This window comes from Triturus cristatus, chromosome 11 (genome assembly GCF_964204655.1).
Source record: "Triturus cristatus chromosome 11, aTriCri1.1, whole genome shotgun sequence".
NCBI lineage: Eukaryota > Metazoa > Chordata > Amphibia > Caudata > Salamandridae > Triturus > Triturus cristatus.
The window spans coordinates 353,134,696-353,159,865 of NC_140594.1; the positions used below are offsets into that span (position 1 = coordinate 353,134,696).

The window sequence follows — 25,170 nt, forward strand, 5'->3', positions numbered from 1 at the left end:
AAGGTGTGCACAAGCCCCCCTCCTTGGTTTCCTTACCCCCGACGCAAACTCAGCTTCAGTTCTGATTACATGGCCTCCCAGTGAATACATTGCTAACCTAGGAGTAGTGACTGACTTTAGAGCATGTCAAAGAGAGTATGCTTTCATACGTGTTCGATGATCCATAGATTCCAATTTTATCACTTAATCCCTGGTGATAGAAAACAGAAAGCAAAAATATTGGGTCTGGACAGATGCACAGATCTTTCCGACTTATTGTTCAACATCACAACATCTTGGGTACAGATTCCAACCCTGCTGTAAGTCGGACCTGGTCATCAATTCTTATAAATATTTGTGTGAGCATGTTGAAAGGAGATGGGTAGGTGAGTCGGGGTAGGATAAAGTGGGCGGATTGTTGGATTCAGGGTATAACTGCACTGGACTTCTAGTGCGGTTTATATATTGACACATTTTTATGTGTGCATCTGCATGCAAATAATGAGCCATTATCTTGATCAGTAGCCCCATTAGTGCTCAGAGGGTCAGACTTTGGAGGGCCAGAATAAACGGGCATTGCACACTTGTATACATTGCAATTTAAGATCACAGAGACACTTTCGGTGACCTACAGCAGAGGAATACTGGGTACAAGTGCTGTTGAGCTGTAGTGAACATGTGGCAGTTTGTGAGTAGCCTATCAGATGGCACAGGGGTGATGGACAGCAGAAGCCCCAAGACAAGGTCATTCCAGGGACAAATCAATAGTCCCAATTTTAGCTGGTGAAATTGACAAGATTAAGATCTGTGACCAAGATTCAGACAATAGACACGTGAGACATGATCTCGCGTGCCTTTTGTTACGTTCGATTATAGGTTAATGTACATGTTCATAAGAAACAGGCAGTTCTACAATAAATTCTCTTCTATTATTCTTTGGGCTGTCAATTCATTGCTCTTATACATTTTACATTTGTAATGATACCTTCAATTACACTATTCTTTGTAGATTTTCTACATATTTTTAGTTTTATTTTTATTCTCTTGAGTGCAAGTGCCTAATCTAGTTTAGCTTTGAGTTAAAATATGCAACTTCTCAGGTTAACAGCTTTGTAGGAAAAGGATACCAAACCTAATTTTAATGGGAAGCAGGCCCAACACATCTCAAGAAAGGCATCAGACATATGCTCTGAAGAGTGCTGCTAAGAACAAGAGAATAGCTTTTGCTATAGGGAGTGGAATAAGTCCACCTAGTAGTTCGGCAGAATTTTATGGCAAGCATATCGACAGTCATCTTCCCAATGAAATATTCCCCAAAGAACCCTCTTAAAGATTCATACAAATTCTGAAATTGTTTGACTTCAGGTGAATGGTCAATATATCCTCCAGGAATGGCAAAGAAATTCAAAGAGAACGTTAATTAGAAAGCTTGGGTAAGTCTGAAACATTGTCTTACTTATGTGGACACCTATAAGAAGAATTAGAAAACAGTAAGCAAAAGTGTGTATCTTACCAAAGTAGTGAACCTTATAAACACTGCAATAAAAGCGATGAATGTGGGGATGCAAGTTCTGATATGGTCACATGCAGACTTGCTTAATTGAATCAGAGACTAGGATACCGATCAAAGGACTGAGTATTTCACTTGAAAGCCATAATAAAATAATAGTTCCTAAAACTGTAGCAGAGCTGGGTGAGAAAATCAATACATATTTCGTTTTAATAAATATCTATTACAGATATTATAGATAGGTCAGCGATAATTATGTATACACATAGTTTCATAGCCACTCACAACCTAAGCATCTCTCAATTGTGGAAAAAAGTTTTAATTTACTTATTTGCACTTGTAACAGTGTCACATTTTTAGTATCTAATGTTACATCATTTTCTGCGAGCGAAGTACAGAGTAATTATGACAAAGTAGATACATACTAAGAGAGAAAACCTTCGTCTTCCACCTTTTGCTGACATTGCATTGGAATTGGGAAGAAGCCTTTGGGCCAAGATAATCAGCGGTGCGACAATGAGTAAATCGTCATTACTCTGACATCTGTCCTTTTATCACTGTCATCTTGCACTGACCAATTACGAAGACGTGGTGCCAGGAGGGTACTGACACCGCAGTACTGAAATACATTAGTAGTGAATCAGCTGTGAAAGACAGCATGGCTAAGTTCGGCTTCACATCTGGAAATTGTAACCACAATTGTAATGCTTACAGCATACACCAGGTGATCGGTCATCGTAATCGCTCGGCCGGAAACCACGTACATAGAGCTGTACGAATCAGCTCTGAAAGACTCAGGCTGTCCGGATGACTTTCGGAACCAATTTGGTCTGCTCGAACGGTTTCCGGGCATCGTAATCGGTCGTTGGGAATCCTGTACAGTTTGTTAGGTAACAAGGGTTTCGAATCAGGTTCTACAATGCCGAATCCGATCTGGAGCCTTTCCTAACAACATCGTAATTGGGCCCTATGTGTTGATATAAATGAAATAATATTAATTTTTTACACAAGTTTAAATGTCAAAATAATAACATTAATATTTAAGATATGTACATTATTTCTAACATTAAACAAAATATATATTTGCATTTTAAAAGTGGAATTAATTTTAATTAGTTTAAGATTATTTTCTATTTTGCCTATCATTATTTTCTATGGGGGCTTGTTACAGTGTTTGTGAGTTGCCATGTGTGGCACTTGACTTATTTGAATACTGGGTGGAGTTAATGTACTACTGTTCTATCACCGTTAGTGCTGTAGTAACTTTAGAACTGAAGTTTGTGAACAGCAATGATCTTACTCTTTGGTGGTGGGTGTATGTAGTAGCCTGGCCTTCCTGTTAGCCCTACTTACATGTTCCTAAAAATCTCCCATTTTGTGGTAGATATATTCCACATATTGCCCCTACTTTCCCTGGTCCCTCGCATATTTACTACTAAGGGGCGGATTACGATGTCGTTCAGAAACTCTTCCGACTGAATTGGTTTCGGAATCGTTTCCGAGCAAACTTGGGTTCTGCGAGTCCGACCAACCAATTACGATGCTTCCACCTTCATTTGGTAGGACTTGCATTGACTTCAATGGGAGCTGGTGTTCGGAACGAGAACACAGGCTCCCATTGAAAAAAGGAGTGGTTGGGGAAAACCATTCACCCTGTGACGGGCACCCCATGGTGCCTGCCACACTGTGCATGGTTGGTAAGAGGAGACCCTTGGGTACCCCCGCGGGCCCCAACCGGAGGCCCCTGGGAGAAGGGGGCCAGCTGCGGGCCCCTGAAGTCAGTTTCCGACAGCCGTTTCATGTCGGGCAGACCAAATCAGAACGGCTGTCCGAATTGTTGTTCGTTATCACTCACTCGTAAACTGTGTCCATAGAGCTGTACATACTGGCTCTGAACGACTCGGGCTGTCCGAATGCTTTTTGGAACCGATTCCGACAGCCTGAATGGTTTCCTTGCATCGTAATCGATCGTCCAGAAAGGTGTCGGAAACATAGGTTCCGAATCAGATTTGCTGAACCCAAATCCCGTTCTGAGTCTTTCCAGACAGCATTTTAATCAACGCCTAGATAGTAAGCTTACATGTGCAAGATCTCCTCATGGGGAAGATAGGAGAGGTAGAAATCTCCTGCATTGGATTTATGAATTGCATTTTGTTAAAGGTAAGTAGTACTACTGTAGTACTACTGTCAGAACCCCTTTCAGAGGGCCATGTTCTACGCAAGTGTCACTGGCCCAACCGTGGGGGTTGAGTCCTTTTACTCCTGCTGACCCGGGACCCAACGTACTATGTATCATGAGCAACTGGGCCAAATACCTCTTCTGCACTTGGCTGTCAGTGATAGATGTGAGCAAGCAGTTTTAGGCTCCCTCAGGGCGGTGTGTAACAGATCAGTGAACAAGGCTCTTAACTCAAAAAGCATGCAGCAGCAGCAATAAATTAAGTTCCAGACAAATACATACTTTTACAAGAAGTATTGTATCTCTAACTCTACTCAATCAAAGGAAGATTACGACATTCACAGACAATAACACAATACCCCTTGAAGTTGGGGCTCTAGTGTCTCAATGGTATGTCCCTGTTTCACACGTTCCTCGCAATGTGATCGGGTTATTTCCCTTTCATTGGTGGCCTCAGCCAGGTACTGCTCACTAGCAGGTTTTATTTCAAGAGTTTACCCTGACTCCTCAAATACAGTCAAAAATGTCTTGGCACCGCAGCTTTTTCTGTAGCTAGTCCTCCAGGGCCCTGTTGGCCCATAACAAGTCTTATTAGCTTTGGCAGGGAAGAAGCGTACAGCATTTTGGATGGCGCCTCATCCACGGGCACTGTCAATGGCTCTGGTCCTGCTCAGGTGAGTCGGCTGCACTCAGCAAGCCCAGGATCTCTCAGTAGCCTAAAAGAGGTGTTTCCCCACTCCTCCTGCAAGGTAAGTTTCCATGCTCGCTAAAGAGGTGGGAGGTTCAGATGCTCCTGATCTCGATAATGCTGGGGTAGCAATAATCCCACTGTGTCCTCAGTCAGTCCATGATGTCCATTTACAGTTCTTGTTTCTTTTCGTAACCTACAGGTCACCGCCGCTCACAGTTCATTGGCTCCCACACAATCCACATGGCACAGTTATTTCCGTAAGACCTCTTGGCATACAGGGTTGCCCCACCATTGCCACCCAAGACATTTGGCCCTTTCCTCAAAACAGTCCTTACAACAACAGCCCTCCTGGCTCCCAGGGAGACTGCTAAGGTGTTGACTAGGCTTCGGCCATGACCCCAAGGCAGTTTTTCCCTTGAGGCCCCTCCTGACTTATGGGGTCAATGCAACACATGCTTCACCCTTTACCACACAGCAATCTTTTACATGGCTATCTCCATGGCGTGCTCTCCTGGCATACGAGAGTCACCATCTCAGTCCTGCACATAGGCATCCGTACAGCACCCATCTACTCACAGCTGCTCCTGGGAGTCCATTCAACAGGGCTCGCCACTTGACCTCGCTCCTTCCACCACTCTACTCTTCCTCATAGGGCACACTGGTCTTTGCAAGGAGGCAGGAGCTGGCTATCCAGGCTCCAGAGCAAGTGGTCTTGGTTTCCGTGGGTAATTTCCCCTCACCCAGCAGAGAGACTACGAGGCCTTGGTCCCCAGTCCTGGTCACAGGCAGAAGTCTTGCAGCACTTCCCCTCCTCACACAGCCCGTCTGGCTGCTTGGCAGATGAACATTTTTGAGGTCTCAACCTCCATTTCTTATAGTCCATTTCCAGACACCAAATGTGATTTAGGGTCTGGGTCTTTGAAGTTTCATGCTGAGGTCCTGCTTCTTCTGAAGTACATACGTTTCCTCTCTCTCCCCCTCTTAAAAAGCCATCGGACACAGCAAGAGAGACTCTAAAGCTGACAGTCCAACAGAACAGGCAATTGGAATGACTAGAGTTCACACTTGGATGTCAGCCACAGTGAAATGTCTATCAAAAGGGAAATCTCGGGCTTCCAGCCACACTCGTTATGACTCCCTTATCAGCCCCATCTTCTTCCTGAGATCTTCCTGAGATGTGTCATGCCGCTTCCTAGTGATCTCTCACTGAATCAAAGAGCACCCTTTGAAGAATACAGGGGAGACTCTCTCTCCTTTCTCCTGTGCGTCCCACTCAGCTCACAGGAATTCAGCAATACACAAACCTGTCTGGGGGTGATTTCTCTGCCTCCTAATGTCTTCACCAGGCAGGACTGGGCCTCGCAAAATGGAACCCAGGGTCCTCCATTTAATGCACCATTACAAGCACACTTGCACTCAGACTACATATACATTTCACACTATCCAGCACTGTTACCTCCATAGGCACACATACACTCAGCACACACATTCACTCTGCATGCACTGCTCACTTGCAGACACACCTACATCCAGTACACGCATTCACCATGCACTCTCTGCACAACACTATGCCCTTCATGTACTGTACTTCTTGTAGGTTCACATACACCAAGTAAATGTACTCACCGTGCACACACTGCATAGCACTACATCTTTCACAAAGTGCATCCTCATAGTTACACATACACCCAGTACATGCACTAATCATGCACGCATTGCACAGCACTGCTTCATCCCTAAATTGTAACCTTCCCAGTCACACATACAACCAGTGCAGTCACCACTCCTTCCATGCACACTACTTAACATATAATTGATGTAGGCCCAAGGGCGAGTTAAGCACACAGCAGTGGAACTTAAAATAGTGAGTGAGACAGGAAGGACTCACTCCAGTGACACTGGTTAAAAAGGTCCTGATCACTCATACTGATCAATACACAGTATGCTGCCACCACTACAATTGTGCTGCTTAACACCTGGTGAAGGCAGTAAACTTACACCATTATGAGGGTAGCTCTAGGGCACCCAACAAGACCGCAATCCGTGAGACAGGTCTATGTCATGGCACACACACATCACCCATGTTTATCTATGACACAAAAATCAGCATTATGGATCTAGACAACAGTTCGTTGGGCACTCATGGTACACGTCAATTACCATGCTGAGGACCTTTCTGTCCCAACAACTACTCCCTGTACTATAAATTGTAGTTTGTGAATAGGACCATGATAAGCTGTGGTTTCATAGTTTAAATAATGCACACCTGTCATCCAACCACAGGTTATATAGAGTCTTAGGGTTACCATAACTCTGCACTCACACATTTCACTTAATTCTTGAAATTTTTCCAAATACAGAAATCTCTTGTCCTACATCCCCCAGCACAATTGGGGTGCAATGCTACTTCGTTTGCTTGTTTATTCAACTATACTTAATGGAAGTCGCCGTATTTGAATTAACTTCGCAATTGCCAATGTTTATTAAAACATACAAAAGTCTGACTTTGTAGATGTTCACCACACTGATAATGTCACTTCATATGATATTCCCAAAGGGATAATATTGTTTCCTTCCATGTGCCATTTTTATCACTATGGAAATCCACACTTGACAGGTTTTTGCATTACTGTCACTTGCTCCTGGCAAAATCTGCATATCAAGGGCAGATTGACAGCTTCCTGCAGTAGATGCATCAGTCCACTGGGCCACCGGACCTGACTCCTGTCTCTTGAATGGGTCTGCCTCACCTCTACGATTTGCTTCATAGTAAGGGGCTTGTACATTGCATTTCAGCAACCCTGGAACTGAAAAAAGTTACCTTGCAGAATACATGATACTAGTACATATCGGCCTTTAGAAACTCTTATTTTCATGTGTTATGTTTTGAGGAACAGGCAAAAATGCAATTCTAAGAGTCCTACCCAAAAACGTTAAGTAAAATTAGGTGTATCGATGTTGTGATTTTAAGCATCTGGCTCTGTGGAGAAGTTTTGCCCGCAGATGGTACTTCTGGACAAATTCTGAGAGTAGAGAGGAATATCTGTTGTCAGATAGTTAAAACTAAATGCCAGGGAAAGCAGAATGTTGGGAGGAATTCTAAAGTGCATAGAACACCCACACAACCATGAAATAGTAGGTATTCACAAATGTTTATTTGAACATTCGCACTCTAACCAATTGGAAAAAAGTACTTGCATTCTGATAATTTGTTATCGCTGTCGTAAATGTATCATTTAACTCTCATTTTAATCAGAAATTTCTAGGAAAGAACTATGGGCAGGAACCAAAAATTCACTGCTTGTTTTGAAAACTCATCACATTATACAATTGTTTTCATTGAAATTCCAGAGGATATCCCTTTTTTCAAGTCTCACCCGCTCTATTGATATATTTGTGGGGCTATGGCCTGATTGTAGACATAATTTAATAAATAACCTACACTTTTGAAGATCATTTTGATGACACTGTTAGAGCTGTATGTAAAAAGCGGGGTTTCCAAGTATCAGCTGACAAGCAGGAACAAGCTCTATCCACTGGAGATGTGTGAATGTTGGTGAATGACAGTAGAACTGAAGTTACACAAATGCAGAAAAAACTCCAAGGAGTCATTGTTTGATTGATACATCATCTCGACTCTTCTGGTCTTTTGATCTCTATTAGTTTCCACCTCTTCAGGGTTCTCTACAATGAATCTGTATAATTCTCTTCACATTCACTGCAGATATAACTACATACAAAAATACCAATGTTGTTGGCATGCCTAAAGGCATATTATACTCTCAGGCTTAGTAAAACATCCTTAATACACAAGTAAAGGCGCTCACAGCAATACAAAAGTGAACAAATATAAATGCAAGAGTATAAATACATCAACAGGCAACCACAACAAGCAACAAAAGTAGGCAGGCATGCACACATTTTCACATAGTCCTCCATATACACAGAGATGTGAAAACCACAAAGAAATAGTCCCAATAATTTATGAAGAGGCAGCCTATTAGACACTAAAACATTCTCCATCGAGAATCACATATGCTTACAAACCTCTGTTATCTAGATATAAGAAGCATACAAACAGGCACTCCTCAAATGCAAACTAAGCAACTGTCAAAGCAAGTGCACCCACCCAGGTGGAGTTACAAATATGGTTGTGTTTAAAAACAGCAGTGTGCAAGCAGAGACTATGAACTTTCAGAAAAAACACTCTTGAGACAAATAGACCTCACATCGTTCCATTCTAATCCTGATGCATTTCCAAGGTTTACAGACTCACAAGTAGCTCTAGGTCCAGAAACTGTGAGCGTGCAAACCTGTAACACATTGTCGTATTAACATCACTTTCTAAATTTCACAAAGCCTTTCACTTGCTAAATCAATTTGTACATTAAACATATAAATCTTCACCTGATATCTTGACCTTAGATGACACATACATTTATCAGACCAGCACAACTGGAAACTAAAGCCTGGTCCTAGGTCAGGTTAGCTCCAACATTTGCAAATGTAGGTCCCTGTCACAGAGATCAAAGTGCCTCCCAGTCATTACTGGGGGGACAAGAGGTAAGAAGGTACTTTGATCAAAGTGCATTTACAATCCTTTGACATATGGTCAGACTGTCCACAGGAATGCACATTAATTTTGCTTCTGGGCTGATCTAGTGGAGATGAAATTCTGCTTCTGGGATCACTAGATCCATTTCACAGAGATCAGGTGGTCAATATTGTTTACTCTTCAGCCAAATGAGTACCACTATGAATGGTATTTGTCTGGCATTTGGCATTTGTCATGATAAACATTCAGTAATTACTAGTGAGTTATTGCAGGTGTGTGGAATCTATAGGAGGGAGAGTCACAGGCCTGGAGAATTCAAAAAGAAGGTTTAAATGCCTTGATGAAAAAGCCAAATGGCAGGCAAGACTTTGCAAAAAGACAAAGGTTTTACCAGAGTCTGCAGCCTTGTACAGACAAAGGTATGTCTAATCTACCTATTTATTGGTAGTAGGTTGTGACAATCCTATAGAGAGAGGCAGAGCGAGTCCCTGTAGAAGTTCAGCTTGGTGCATATGGTAGGCAGATTGGTGTTATCTTGATTGTGGTACTTAGAGAGTGAGAGAGAGAGAGATATTTGAGCTCTCTCCATTTCATGGTCACTGAGTCTGTGTTAATCAGCTGAGCATATCGCCTTTCTGGCACGTTGTCATCTTTGAAGGTGGCCTGGTTGATATTCTGGGACATCACCAAATATGTATATATGTATCTAAAGATATTTATGTATCACACATCCTGCTGGTAATAATTGAGATCTTGTCAGAGAGTGAAAGATGGAAAAACGAGGAGTGCAATCTTAAGTAATTTACTGCTTTCTGCAGGTTCTGTTTTACAGGATGGTAGTTTTCTTTAAAGAACTATATCTTGCATTTCTTTCTGAATTGCAGGTGAGAGTGAACAGTTTGGTGTTGCTGGAGATGCTAGTCCATACCCTGGGTATATAGAAAGAGAAGGACTGTCCTTTCCTGCTCGAATGTCTTTGACTCCACTCTATCAATAGGCCCTGGTATAGAGGGGGTTGTCATCAACATGTATTGATGGAGACAACTATGCAAGTGAGAGGTTCAGGAGGAGTGAACAGAAAGGTGCATGAGTAGTCTGTGCAGGCAAAAGTTTCAGTTATTCACTGTACTTTTTTGATGGCTTGCTGAGGACTTAGTTTAGGAGAACTGCCTGGTCCTCCACTGACTGGGCAAGGAGTAAATTATTTGAAAAGGATGGGAGAGGTGAACAGTGGGGCATATTTGTATAAAGATGACTTCTGGTGTGGTGTTTTTAAGCTTGAAACAAATGCTGAAAATCAAATCCTTCATAGCATTGATGAACCTGGAAACGTCTGGTATTAGGCACCACAGACAAGTAGGTGGATCTGCATGTGGTTGCCATGTTAATGACGGGATACGCTGATGATCTTGAAAAGGTTCTTTAAAGAGATCATGGATAGATTGAAAAGTGTTTGTGAAAGGCCAGAACTGTGTGGGATGCAACAGAAAAATGTGACCAAGCATGGACCAAAGTCCCATAATTTAAGACACTGGCACTGAACAATGAATACAGGAGGCTCAAATCGGACCTTGCAAATACAGGAAAGGTGTTGTGGAATGTAATTATGAAATCAGCCAACCGGAATCGATTGTAGTTTCTGGTGGCTTTTTTCAACGACTATTGTGCTAATGTTGTCTCATACATACAATCCAGGAATTTTTATTTTCAGTAGAGGGTTTATTACTGATGGTTTGATAGAATTATAATTGGACATATTTTTCTTAGAAGCAAATAGATTTCTCTGTAGTGTGGGTGAACTAAAGGGGGCAATAGTGAATTAAATATCATTTTGGATTCACTTAGATAATGTTAATGAAGACATTATAGAGATCTACAGAGTACTCTTGGAATGAGAAGATGCATGAGGTGACACATTTGGCACAGGAGGTTTTTGGGATGGTCTGAAAGAGTTTATATGCCTTTCACAGAATATCGGATGTTGAATGATTGTTGGTTGCTTTTGAGAGAGCTTTGATTTAGGTGTTGGGGGTTGGCATAGGGACAAATAATTATTTGTTGTTTTAGCCCAGCGCCATGTGAAGCATAGGTTTTTCCAGTTGTGGCAGAGCGGTACCTGCTAGGGTCAGAGACCCAGGCAGAAGAGAATCAGAATGGAACTACCTAGTTGGTTTGCAGATGAGAGGTGTCTGAAGGTGGTAAAGGGGAAGTTGGTGAGAAGAGAATTGACGAGGATCATAAGGTAATCCTCAATATATTTTCCTTTTGAGCTAAAGTAAGTTTTGTTCTGGATGGCTCCCTTTTTGTTTGAGTTGTGGTAATTGGCTAAGTGAACAAGAATAGGTGGTCAATACAGGGTAAAAGAAGTTAGGGAGGTTGGTTAAGTGTGGGGCTAGGATGTATGGCAAAATATTTGGGGTATGTATTGTGAGGGAAAGTAAATATGATGTTATTTTTGAGGAATATCTGTTGCTAACTGCAGTAAGTTTCTAAAAGGGGCATGACTATAGCTTGGTCAGGATCCTTTATTATACTATTGATGAATGTCAGTTGTTGTCTGGTTAAGGTTCTCAAGAAGGACATGATTGCAGCGTTGTCAACATGCTTGTGTTCATTGGAATCCTCTTTTGGAGTTTTGGGCTTCACAGAAAATTGACAGCCAATGAGGGTTGCAACTTTACTGAGCAGTTCACAGCAAACAAGCTGGCAGAAAGTCAATGCCTGTGACAAATCTGTGTCTCTACGGGGCTGAGCGAAAATCACTCCCACTTGTCCTACCCACAGACCTTCATGGGTATTTAATCAATAAGAAATGGAAAAAAAATGAAACTGCAACTTTAAATGAAAATGATATCTAAAAAAATCCAAAGCGCGTATGAGCATTTGAGGAGAGGGTGTGTGTTTTTTTTCTTGTAATCTGAGATCTCTGATGATGGACTTATGTTACCCGCTCTTCCCTTTCTCTTACACCTTACCTACTAAAGGAGGAGTGCTTGATTGGTAAGTGAACGCTATCCACAAGATGACAGGGTATTTGTTAGAGACAGCTGAACAGAAATATGTAGGGGAGAGTCTTTTTTAAAAAAAAGCACAGTCAGAATCTCTGTATACTTTTAGTTTCTTTATGTTTTCATTATTACTCAGAAGGCTCTGTTTATTTTCCATTCTTTCCTTTACCTTCTTCCTTGATTTCAAGTTCCAAAACAACTTTTGGCTTTTGGGCTTGTTTCTTTTCTTTGTGAACTTCACACTGTTTTTGTAATGTCTTCTTTTCTGTAAGGTAAAGGGAGTTTACAAAAAAAACAAATTTGAGCTGCCGATAGCCACAGTGGAGACACAAGACCTTTGGGTTGTACGTCTTATCAATGTAATCTCTGTTCCAGGATTTCTAGGTCATATACATACACTTCATAGACCAGCAGCCATCCTGCTTCTTATTGAACATGCCATGGAACTTTATATGTATCCTGTTCCCCTCAGTTGTATGTCAGAATAGTGGATACAGAAGATACAGAAATATCATCTGACATACATGTTCTAAATAGCATTTACAAAACTATCTTCTCGTTGGGTGTACACTTTCTATCATTAACTCAAGAGGGTTGATATTTTTGCAGATGATATGTGGGACACAATATACATGTCGGACCATCTTCTAACATTAATCTGGTACTCAGGAGTCCATTCAATCAATGTTTGAAAGATAATGACTTTCCTATCAATGATGAAGTCTGGGCTAATATTGGTTACAGAACATGGTGATTTGGAGACCCAAATTCCTTACAATGATGGGCAGGTTCAATAGACATGGAGTCCCACTATCTCTCTTTAAACAGGTTGTGGAGGAAAACCTCAATCAAACATCTATCCTTTTAGTCTTCTCATTTGGCCATTTGGTTGCAGACAGAATATAAGGGCCATGATTCCTTCCCATATTGTTGCTGCATCCTAAATTGATTTGCAGGTTAATTGTACCAATAGACTTTAGAGACTTTATGGCTTGCCATGCATTGATGAGGATTCGCAACATACCATGCGTTTCTTTCTTGAATTATGCTAGACCACATTTATCTTGTCCTTTTTACATTATAAGGTGGAAAAACACATTCAATTAATGGGAAATCCGTTTTGACTCTCTGACAGGTAACATATTGGTCAGGAAGTCTGTTATCCATTTGTTATACCAGGAGATCAAACATAGGTCCAAGCAGTGTGAATTGATGCCAAAGATTCAGGATGATCACTACATACAAAAAAGCTGCTCCATGTATTGTCAATTTATGAAAAATTATTTTATGTGGAAAGCCTGAAAATCTGACATTGATTTGGCCCTCCTGGCTCTGTGTTGGATACCTCTGTTTTACACCATGTTGTTGCCAGCATGTTTACTAGAATAGACATTTATACTCTCTCTTTTATACTACATAGGGTGTGCCTAATCATTTCAGCTAGACCCTTCTGTCTCTGTTTTGACATTGTAGGGAAGGCAGGGCGAACACACCCTAAGTCTATTCTTCCCCACTGTACACCATGCATTGGGGGGCAGATTACAGTGATAATAATTAATTCCCTTGTGTATCTTTTGCATTATTAAACCACATAGTCGAGTATGATCTTTAGGAACCTTCAAGATTCTAGTTCTTTGTTTCAGTCTTTAGTTGATGACCACATGTATGAATAAACAACAAGGGTGCTGTTTGTGGGGTAGCACAAGTCTTGGAAACAACCTGGGATTTTAAAATTAAAATTATAGGATACCTACTGAATGTCTTTAAAACATTTGCTACAATTAAAGATACCTTGATACATTTCCTTAGCCAAGGCTTCCTCTACACCAAATCCTAAAATATGAAAGTTAGTATTTTTATGTTTCTTGCTATCTATTCGTGAAAGAGCACCAGTCTATGATTAAGATCTATATTACAGGATGTTTACCCAATTTGTTACTTTAACGCCATAAGGTAAATTGTCCATTATTTATATAGTGTAACTAGATTAATGTGTGTACTATGTTGCACTGCCTGTTGAGAACAATAGGGACAAATAATACCATTAAACCAAAATTGTAATGAAATTAGAGTTCTACTTTGAGGTTTCAATTAAACCTAAATAAACATATTTTTATGTATGAAATGACAGAAGATTATTAGAAGAAACATGCAGGTGCTTAATTTCATTGAAATGTATCAGAAAATGATGCATTGTTTTACTGATAGCCTAGAATATTCATGATCTCAATATATTGTAATGTACAAGTATTAAACCATGTTAATACGTTTTGTATTTGGTTCCTAATATGAAGGCATGCCTTACTTATGGCAATCTTAAACTCAGTATTGATTGTGGTGCGTAGTAAAATGTATTCACAGAGAATTTCCATAACCTACAGATAAAACGTAGTTTTCTCTAGGGGTAATGTCAATTATTATACAATAGGAAAATCTAATGTTTAAAAGTTATATCATTTTTTCAACCTTATCTGTTGAGTTACGTAGGTGGCTTTCAACCCTGTGTCACAAATAGTCTCTGGGTGTGCTAGTCTAGTGACTCAGTTATGAGCAATCATTGTGAGAAACAACAGGCAGAGAAGAAGCTGCTAAACATAATATGCAATGTGCTAGATCATTTCTTTCGCGTTATGTTACATCTATTATACTTTGTAATACTGATTCAAAACATAAGTGCCACCAATTCTCAAGGGACACAAGTTAGATCTGATCTTCATCCAGATGATTCAATATTATCCAGCTCTGAGTACTTGCTCAACGCTCTTATAAAGGTACTTTTATTAGGCTGTCTCATGCATGCTTTAACCAGCTAATATCTCCTGGAGATTCGTGGTGTTCCTGTGGATCTCAGAATTGTGAAAGGACTTATAACTGGAATTATCAGTCACACTGGAATTGAGAAGTCACTCTTAATGAGGGCTAAAGTAGTCTTTTTACATGTGAAAATAACCAGAACTGACCTGAAGCTACTAAAGCATGCATACCAATGCAACCTATAGATCCAGTGTCTCCACTGTCATGCTTAGAAAACAACAGACATGAAAAATAAGAAAATCATTTATCTTCATAAAAAACATTTTCATCTATTATTTGAGCCATCATTTTCACATTTAGATTTGCTTTTGTTCCTTTATCTTTCCTTTTTGTTATCTCCCCTTATGGTTTTCTGTCTTCCCATGATTTGCATGCTGGGATACCGCACGATGCCTATCCCCTTTCCAAATAAATCATATCTGTGAAAGGGACGCTTCACTCTGTGACATAATATCAGCAATATATATTTCTTTCATTGGCATTTTCTTTCTGCTACCTTCTTTCTTATTTTCTGTTTCAGTATACAGTGCATCATGACAATGATGACTATGAAAACAAATCTTTAACTAGAACCTGTTCTTGTTGGCAACTGTAACCCCAACTAATGTAAATAGCTGGAATCCTTCCTCAAACTTCTCCCTCCTGGCTTTCTCTCATTTCCAGATCTCACCACCTGGATCCGCTATTGCACCTTTAACTGTTGCAGACAGTGGAGTGCATTTCCAGCAAACTGAGAATGGTCAACCGAAGGAATATGACTCAGGAAATGAGGAATGCTCTCCACAATCCATTCAGGTGGGACCCTCTGTGTCGAAGGATACTGAGAATGAGAGTCCGGGCTCTGAAGAATTTAACCATACACTCTCACCTGGGAAGGATAAAATAGTCCACAGTGACAACATCTCTGATTCAGGGAATTCCTCTGCCAGCTGCTTTTCTCAGTCCAAAGTGGCACCTGTGGAAAATCTTTGTACCAAGGTTGTGAACCAAGAGGATAGGTAAGTTCCTGGCTGGCATCTGGGAAGATATTCTCAATACCAATCCTTTGCATGTTAGATAGCCGTGAGGGTCTCTAGAATATTGGTTGCCCATGTGATTAAAATGCCAGAATTATTGTTCAAAGTTCTATTGCAGGCTGATGGTTCTTTCAAAAATATTAGACTTACAACCGGAGCATTGCAATGAAAGTAACACATCCATAAAACCAATATATGATTATGTCCCTTTTCCTTTGAGAACAAATGGCTACTGCCCACTACATAATATAGTGTCACAAAGGTATAGCTAGTGTGCTTAGAAATGTATGTTTCATATGCCAAGAAAATTATATATCATGACCAAACTTTCATGGTCACATGACTCACATTTCTCAATTAGGGATTTAGCTCAACCAAATATAATAACTAGAAACATTTTATAAAATATTTATGCGCTAGGTTACAGATAAATGAATCCAATAACTATAATATTAATTTACCTGTGAGGAAAAATGTAAATTGATCCTTCTAGGAATTGCTTTAAAGTCTTAAATATGTCGGCAATTTTCATTTGTACAAGGCATACAGCAACTCGATCTCCTATAAACCTTCTGATACAATCTAACACATGTAATCACCTTTACTGTAGTATGTTTTACAGCACAAATATAGACTGTGATTATCTATTGCTGCATTTTCTCCTAATATTCTAGAGAAGGTTTATCAGTTAATCATGGACATGGTAACATCTGGTCCACACGATAATTAATTAGTTGTCACTATAGGCTTGTATTGGGACGATAGACTTTGGAGGCATGTGTTTCAGACTGACCACCTCAAAAAAGTGTTTTTAGAATTTAGTGGATTAAAGTTTAAACTTGCAGAACATTGTTTGAATTGCTTGATTCCTCATCATGCTTAACCGTTAGACCACTGGAAGTTTAAAATAGCAGATGTTTTATTTGTGTTTTTTGTGTAAATGAATAATCCCTAAGGGCAGATCATTGATTAGAATCATTTTTATAGAAAAGGGTTAGCATTCTTTACACACAGAACATTTCCTTGATTTGCACGCATGCTGTGTGTGATTAGAAAAAAGAACACTATGTTCATCGGATGTCTCCATTAACAGTCTTGGCTAAAGTTAAAGATGAATGATCAAGTGGTCACTAGTGTTCCTCTGATTTTGTTATACAATGGTTATATGGACTTTTTGTTCTCCTCGGTCATCTTTCTGTCCTGGTTTAAAACTATCATACATTCTTTGTTCATAGAATACTTTCATTCTTTGCTCAAAGCAATTGTCTCTCAAAAACGCCTTTTTCTATGTTGTCATATATGAAAATGCAATATATGTAGATGGACATTTTTAGAAAGGGACAGAAAGTAAGATCATCTTTCTTGACTCTTGCACATGATAGCTTAATGCGCAGGGTGAAACTTAAATGTTATGGTAGTCATATCTTGCACACAATTAAAGTGTACCTTTTCAGATCTACAATAGACAACGTTATGCAGAAGTGTTAGCTGTTAAAAGCAGTACTTAATATCACTTTTACTTGTGGAATAGAGATGTGCTCTGAATTACTGAACTAAATGGAGTTGTTGACCTGCACAGGGTGGACGTAGTAGCACAATATCAGAATACCATGAAAAAAAGTAAAACAATCTGTATTTCTGCCAATAGAGACACTTTTATATGCTGCAGAACATGCCTGATGTTTTTGAAAACTGGACACGTTTCTAAAGAGCAAGCCATTTATAGAAAACGACATTTCATAACTTGGTTAAAGGTTGGGAGCATCTCCGTAGTGTGGTAATATGTGTAGCCAGTTTTCAGTGAGAGAATAATTAGTTCACACCATAGTTAAATCTCTCTAGCTGCCTATTAGATTGTGGCTGATAGACTGGAGGTACAGAAAGTTAATCATGTATGAAGTGATTTTCTTCAAGCACAGTCTTTATTTATTCCTGACTATTACACACCAAAAACAGGAAATCTCATGAACAAAGTGAAAAAGCATTCTAGGAGGAATTAATATTGTGTTTGGAACATATAGATTGATTTCTATAAACAGTAATTTATTTACTCACAAGTTCATAAATCTAACTATGTTTGTGTTGCTGTCCTGTCTAGTTCAAGCAGCTAGGGAAAAACAATCTGTATGAACGACTGAAGAAAGTGGGTTGGGGTAAATTTATGATAATTGTAAAATAGTCCCTGGGTTTAGTATCCTGAACAAAACTAATCTGCATTATCTAGGAATGTTAATTATTCCCGACTATTGCACACAAAACTCAGGAAATCTCATGAACAAAGTGAAAAGATTCTAGGAGGAATTAGTATTCTGTTTGGAACATATAGATTGATTTCTATAAACAGTAATTTATTTACTCACAACTTCATAAATCTAACTAATTTGGTTGTGTTGCTGTCCTGTCTAGTTCAAGCAGCTAGGCAAAAACGATCTGTGTGAACGGCTGAAGAAAGTGGGTTCGGGTAACTTTATGATAATGGTAAAATAGTCCCTGGGTTTAGTATCCTGAACAAAACTAATCTGCATTATCTAGGAATGTTTCTAGGAGGAGAATAACCGAGGAAGTAGTATGCCCTGTTTGACTCCTGTTGCAAAGTTATTTGAGGGACATCGCATTGCTGTTATGCCTCGGTTAGACAGTGTTTTTGTAGGTGATCTTAGCTTGTATAATCACCCAGTGTAAAGAAGGCATGCCCAAGGAAATGTAACCCGTTGGTACCAAGGTACCAGGTTAAAATGCAAACACACTTCCTATCCCTCAGTGTCTAGTGACAACTCCCTTCCTGACAGATGCAAAATCCACAATAAATACCGCAGTCAGCCGTAATAAACAATCATCCAAGGTGAAATAAATGCTGAGGAAAAGGGAAGTGTCTCATAGGGCCTCACTTATGAGAAGTGACGCATCGCTGCGTAAAAGCAGCGATGCGTCACTTCTCAGTGCAGCCTCCTTGCCACATGATGGATGTGTCATATTTACTGTATGATGCATCATGTCGCAAGGAGTTACAGATATGTCAGTCTTTCTGACGTATCTGTAGGCGCAAAAGTGATGCATTGCTGGAGTGTGTCACAAAAGTGACGCAACTCCAGAAATGTTTCCGTTCACATGGGGCAAGCCCCGTGTTAAAGGGTCTGCGTCAGTCTTACGCCTGCTGTGAGGCAGGCGTAAGATATTGACGCATTTGCACCCTAGAAGTGGCGCAGTGAAATCTCGTAGACTTCACTGCGTCACTTCTACGTGGCTTACTTACGTGGGAACGCCCACCCTGCATATATTATACCTGACGCAGGTATAATGTAGCACAGGGGTTTGCAAAGTGACGCATCTGCTTAGATGCGTCACTTTGTAACTAGGGCGCAACAGGAGGCATGTTTTACGCCGCCGATGAGTCACAAAAAGTGACGCAACGGAAGCGCAAAACTGTTGCAAGGCCTCATAAATAAGGCCCATAGTGTCTGTATCACAAACGTAAAACTATTTACCACCTTTTTAGAGGACTTGGTACCATTGATGGTCAATATATTGTCTACTAGAATGTAGCTTTCTACCACTTTGAACTTTATAATTGCACTCTATTAAAAAATAAACATATTTGTTTACTTTTCCACTTTTTCACATTGTTAGCACTTACGTCTGACAACTGGAGATGGAAGCGAGTAGTAATATTTCACACTTTGAATAAAGTATGCTTCTGTGACTTGCTGTGCTAAAGTATTATGCCATTGTGACTGATGGGGATTATTTTCAGATTGTTTATGGAAGTAAAGGTCAAGAAGCAACAAGGTGATGAAAACTGCAGGCACTTTATTTATTTATTTAACATATAGCATATAGTTTTTTCTCTTTTCTAGGCCCTGGCAAAATGTCCATCATGCTGGTGTAATCTTGTGTAATTTCACAATTTTTCCCATTATGCTTATAACATGAAATTTGCGAATTGACACCATAATTCTTCTCAGTAAAATATTTGTGCGGATGTACGGGAACAACGTAGAATGTGAGAGTCTGTTGTCCACAGCATTTGTGGTATTCCACTATTTTTTCAACACCATATTTATCCTCGCACAATTATGCAAAAACAAATGTAATTCTGTACACCCATGCTGTTTTTAGGACTAGATGGAGACGGGTGGAGGGGCAGACCGAGAATGAGAGATTTAATTGGAAATAAAGATACAGAGCGAGTGTTCTGACCGCAGTGTGGACAGAAGAACAGCGTACATCCCAAAAAACATAAACGTGCAGCAATTTTTAGTTCTCACTACAGGCAGTGTTAGCTGTCTGGCAAATCTCATATCACTAATCCTTCACAGAGTACAACAGGAATTACAGAGACAGTGGCCTTTGAGCGAGCTCCCTTCAGTCACTGGCGTTCATGTGTTTTTGATGGTTTGACATTGCTAGGAATTAGCCCTCCATCAATCTCAGGGTATTTTGTGGGTATTAAATCATCAATTTGCTAGCCCACAGCTTTGACATAAAAAGTAGTTTGTAGATGAAACCCCAGTAAAATATTTACTTTCCAGACATCAACATTTTAATTGCTTAGTACCTTAAATGTACGATGTGTATTTTGTTTGAATTCTTTAGACTACCATAAAGGCACAGTGCTACTCACTCAATAATCAGCTTTGTGCATTCACTTGCTTTATTCTTCTTCATGATAAATGTTGTTGGATTTGGGGCTTTTTTGTTCACAAAGTAAAGATTAGCGTAAATGATCTTTGTTAAAGATTAAATAAAAAATACAACCCCTTTGTCACATGTTATCTACCCTGAAGTATTTAGATATGTGTATCCTTTAAGATCAACACTTGCAAAGCAAACATCATCTGACTCCTTTCCATAAAACCTTTCTTTAAGGCAAATGCTGCTTATACAGTCTATCATCAAGAGCCTCCTTCCCCAGATTCCATATCGTTGTAGCCCAAGATGTTGCTTCATCTCTACATGTAGGATAGCAGGATCAACCAAAAAAAAGCGCACCCAAATATTACTCAGTTTCTCCTAACAAAAAGAAAGATTTATTGGTTAATCCAATGCTTGTTAGTCTTACCTTTGCAAACTTCATGTGCATTGCTGCATGCTGTCGATGCAGACCAACTGCACTTACTGAGTGTATTGATTGCAGTGGAAAACGTTTGCAAAATATTTTTTTAAAGTTTAGTATTTTTATTAAGAAAGATAAACAGTATACTCAACTTGACAAGCAATTTAATAAAAGTGCATTATAAAATAAGAAAACAAATAATGTCCAATGTTCAAATCCAGGGATAAAGGATTTTAAGCTTGTCATATTGGACAAATTTATGGACAGAAATCCTGAAAAGTTAAGAAGAAAGAGAAAAGAAGAAAGGGAGGGGGGATTGGAGAAAGGAAAGAGTAGAAGAACATAGAATAAGAAAAGTATATACTGATGAAACTATCTAATCATTGTGGATTCAAATCAATACCAAAGACTTAAAGAGAAAAAACAACATGGTAAATATAAAACCTTAATAGGAACAGGAATTTAGCAAACTCTTACAGTTAATTAGAGTTACAACATGCATGTATGGACAAATATCTAGTGAGTGGTTTCCACAGTGTTCCCGGTTTAGCAAATACTAAAGTAGATGGTAAATTATGCTGATTAAAACGGTGGTTATGACACCCCAGATTCCACCATTGTTGCAGAGTAATAGTGTCCGTAGATTTCCAGTGAGAGGTGATTACCTGAAAACCCATTGGGATAAAAAGATCTGCTTATTTTGCCATACATTTTTTCATGAGACCAGAGATTAACCAAGCTATCTAGAACTAAAGCAGTCATGGAAAATGGAGACCTACTACCCATAGTGATAGTTATACGTGACCACACTTGATCCCAAAATTGAGACAGCTTAGTACATTGAAAAAAACATATGTAACTAGGTTCCAGAGCTTTTGTTACAATGCCAACATATATCTTGTTGAAGCAGTTTCAGTACAATAGAGCCTATTATAAAAATAATATAAAGTTTGGGTAAGGTCAGCAGCGCGTGCGATGTAGTGAATAGTCTCTCCCAAAAAGTTGTGGACCAATTTGTTTGCAACTCAAATTCACAGGTAAGTTTTATTTTAAATTTAGGTCTGTCCGATGGAAGATTTTTCAGTGTTTTATAAATCAGAGCAGCTGTAGAGGGGGTGGTTATGGATCTGGGGATAATCTGAGCACCATAATCCTGAGTGGGAGAGGATAAAATGGAACTAAGTGTGACTGTGAGCAAAGGTTCCAAATACTGATATTTTTTCATATACTTAGGTGGTAAGCAAAAGGTTTGGAAAAGATTCTCAAAAACAGAATTACACTTGTATGTAGAGGCAATTGAGAGATTGTAAGCACGTTTCTACTAGAAGAATCCTGCCAAAAAGCTTGTTATACCAATTGGACTTTGAACAAAGTGCTTATAAGAGGACGGATGAGCAGTCAGATATGGCATGAATAAGAAACAAGATTGAAAGATAAGTGAGGGCATCCAATACTTAGGAGGACGAGACATATGAAGAATGTGCTCATGAGAAAAGGGGGATAACATGGCAAGTTCCAATAAATACCACAATTTAGATTGCGTGTCAGGTGATCATAAAAATAACCCTGACATTGCTTAATGCCAAATGCTTTATGATAAAGAGTTAAATCAGTGAAGTTAACCCCCCATTAATCTATCGAATTGAAGAGGTGTGGCGCAGCGGCCAGGGCGACTGACGCCGGACGCTGGGGATCACGGTTCGATCACCGGCGGCAGGGGTTTGCCCAGCACCATGTGACTCTGGGCAATAGCTTGCTTAATCTTCCCGACGGCCCCCAGCGCCTGGACACCTACGGGTAGCTGTGCACTTTACAAATACAGGATTATTATTATTATTATTATCAATCAGCTTTTGTAAAGCACAACACTGTCACCCCTAGGGGTATCTGGGTGCTGTGTCTCCATCGAAAAGCCAGGTCTTGAGTCTCTTTCTGAAGTCTGCCAGCAAGGGGGCTGTACGGAGCTGGAGGGGAAGGTCGTTCTGTCACATTGCTTTGCGCTGCACACGGTACTACAAAACTTTGTTTTTTAACCATTTCTATGGCTGTTTTCACATGAGAACTCATCGCTGTAGTCACTCTCGGCAGGTTCCTGGTATTTTGACTGAACGTTGTGAGCAAGGTCGAACAACAATGCTCCTTGTTGTTTTGTTCTGGCCAGGCCTTGTCTTGCTACTGCGATTTCTGAGAGATCTGGGAGAGTTGTGTTCTGGGGTGTCTAATCATTTGTTTCTCTGTGAGAGAGTAGGTGAGAAAATGAGACACTATAGCTAGTCGGTCCTGGGCTCATGTGTATTAAGGTGGTAGGATGACTCAGTACCTAGTTCTGTGTTTGGGCAGAATCCCTGCAATAGTTCTAGGTCTTGGCAGTGACGCTGGAGAAGGAGCAGTCACTGTTGCCACTGTGACAGATGCGGGAGGTGAGTGCGAGTGAAGAGGTGCGGAGGTGTCTAGAGGGTAGATGGAAGTTCAGTCGATGGTTGATGTAGGCAGATCCCAGGTCATGGAGGTCTTTGTAGGAATGTTTTAGGATCTTAAATTGGCATTTTTTCTGGATGGGGAGCCAGTGGTGGTCTCTCAGGTGGGAGGCGATGTGGGTTCATTTGGGGAGGTTCAGGATGAGTCTGGCTGCAGAGTTCTGTATGGTCTGGAGACTTATGAGGAGATACCAGCATAGTGGCAGTTGTCATAGTCGAGGCGGCTGGTGACAAGAGCCTGAGTGACGGTCTGTCCAGTGTTGGTTGGGATCCATCTGAAGATTCTGCAGAGCATGCAAAGTATGTGGAAGCAGGAGGAGGTGACTTAATTGACTTGTCATTACATGGTCAGTTGGCTGTCGAGAATGATGCCGAGGTCGAATGCATGGTCGGTCAGTGTGGGAGTAGGTCCGAGTTTATCAGGTCACTAGCTGTGGTCCCATATGGAGGTGTTCTTCCCGAAGATCAGTACCTCAGTTTTGTCAGCGTTGAGTTGGAGGCAGTTGTCCCTCATCCATTTAACTACATTGGTCATGGCGTTGCAGAAGTTTGCTCTGGCCTTGGGGGTCCTCAGTGAGCGAGAGGATTGTCTACGTAAGAGATTATGTTGAGTCCATGGGATCTGAAGACATCTTCAAAGGGAGTTACATAGATGTTGAACCGGGTGGGTCTGAGGGATGAGACTTGTGGTACGCTGCATATGATGTTTTTGGAGGCGGAGGTGAAGGGCGGAAGTCGGATGCTCTGTGTCTGTCCTGTGAGGAAGGAGGCAACCCACTTGAGGGTATCGAATCTGTTGATAAGGCTTAAGTGTCAGACTATTGAACACTGTGGAGAGATAGAGGAGGATGAGGGCCACAGTATATCTGTGGTCGAGGAGTGTTCTGATACCCCTACAGATTTAGACAGCCTCAGGCAATGTAAAGATATTCAAGAGTGTTTCCCATTCCCACAAAAGCTTTTCAATGGCCTTGAAATATTTTCCAGAAATGTTTATAGGTAACATCATCAGGTAAACATTAATTAAAGGAAGTAGCATAATTTTAATTGTATCACGATACAATTAAAATATCCATGTTAGATTTTAGTATGTCTCTTAGATTATTAATATACCAGACTCCCAGGCACTTTATTTTATCTGGGTTCCAAGATAAGCCCATTCCAAAAAAAGGGGTTTTGAAACAAAGTTTGTTCAATGGCATGTGTGATAGTCGGCATCCTTGATGCTTATCACGATATAAAGGAAAGTATGGAGACTGGACTCCATTAATCATGACAGAAGAATGAGGTGAAGAGTAGAGTAAGGAGATTAGTTGTAAAATTCAAGGGCCAAAACCCTGCCAGTGAAGAGCATGTATTGCCAGCTAACTCTATCAAGGGCTTTTCAGCATCTACAGTTATCGCGGCGATTGAATGTTTGAGATTTGGGGCTTTACTTAGGATATTAAGAAAGATGAGTGAATTGTCAACTTTATTTCTAAACCCCAATTGTTTGATACCAAAAAGATCAGGAATATAATCATTAGGTTGAAGAGCTAAGGCTTTAGAGAATATCTTACAATCGGTATTTACCATGGATATAGGACGATTGTTTTGACATTGGGACAAATTATTATTCTTTTTTGGAATTAGACAGATCATAGCTTCTGTGAAGGAACCAGGGAATTATTCAATGAAAGGAAATGATGAAGTAGTTTAAGTACCAATAATTTAGAAAAATGTTGAAAAAAATCAACAGTGAAACCATTTGGGCCAGGAGCTCTGCCCGTGGGAAGGCGTTTGACAGCAGTAAATAATTCTTCAGTGAGAAGTGGTTGTTCAAGGCAAACACAATAACATGATGGACGGAGTGCTGAAACTTTTCAGACACTCACCCCCAATCACTATT

At 40.1% G+C, this 25,170-nt stretch overlaps 1 protein-coding gene across 1 annotated transcript in view; it reads left to right on the forward strand.

The window, feature by feature from the left end:
* The window catches only part of SRRM4 (serine/arginine repetitive matrix 4), a 255,091-nt gene that overhangs the window by 203,284 nt on the left and 26,637 nt on the right, over positions 1-25,170 (forward strand). Inside the window, exon 9 of the mRNA XM_085633486.1 lies at positions 15,400-15,734. Within this exon, the coding sequence (XP_085489612.1) occupies positions 15,400-15,734 (335 nt within the window). The remainder of the gene's footprint in view (positions 1-15,399; positions 15,735-25,170) is intronic.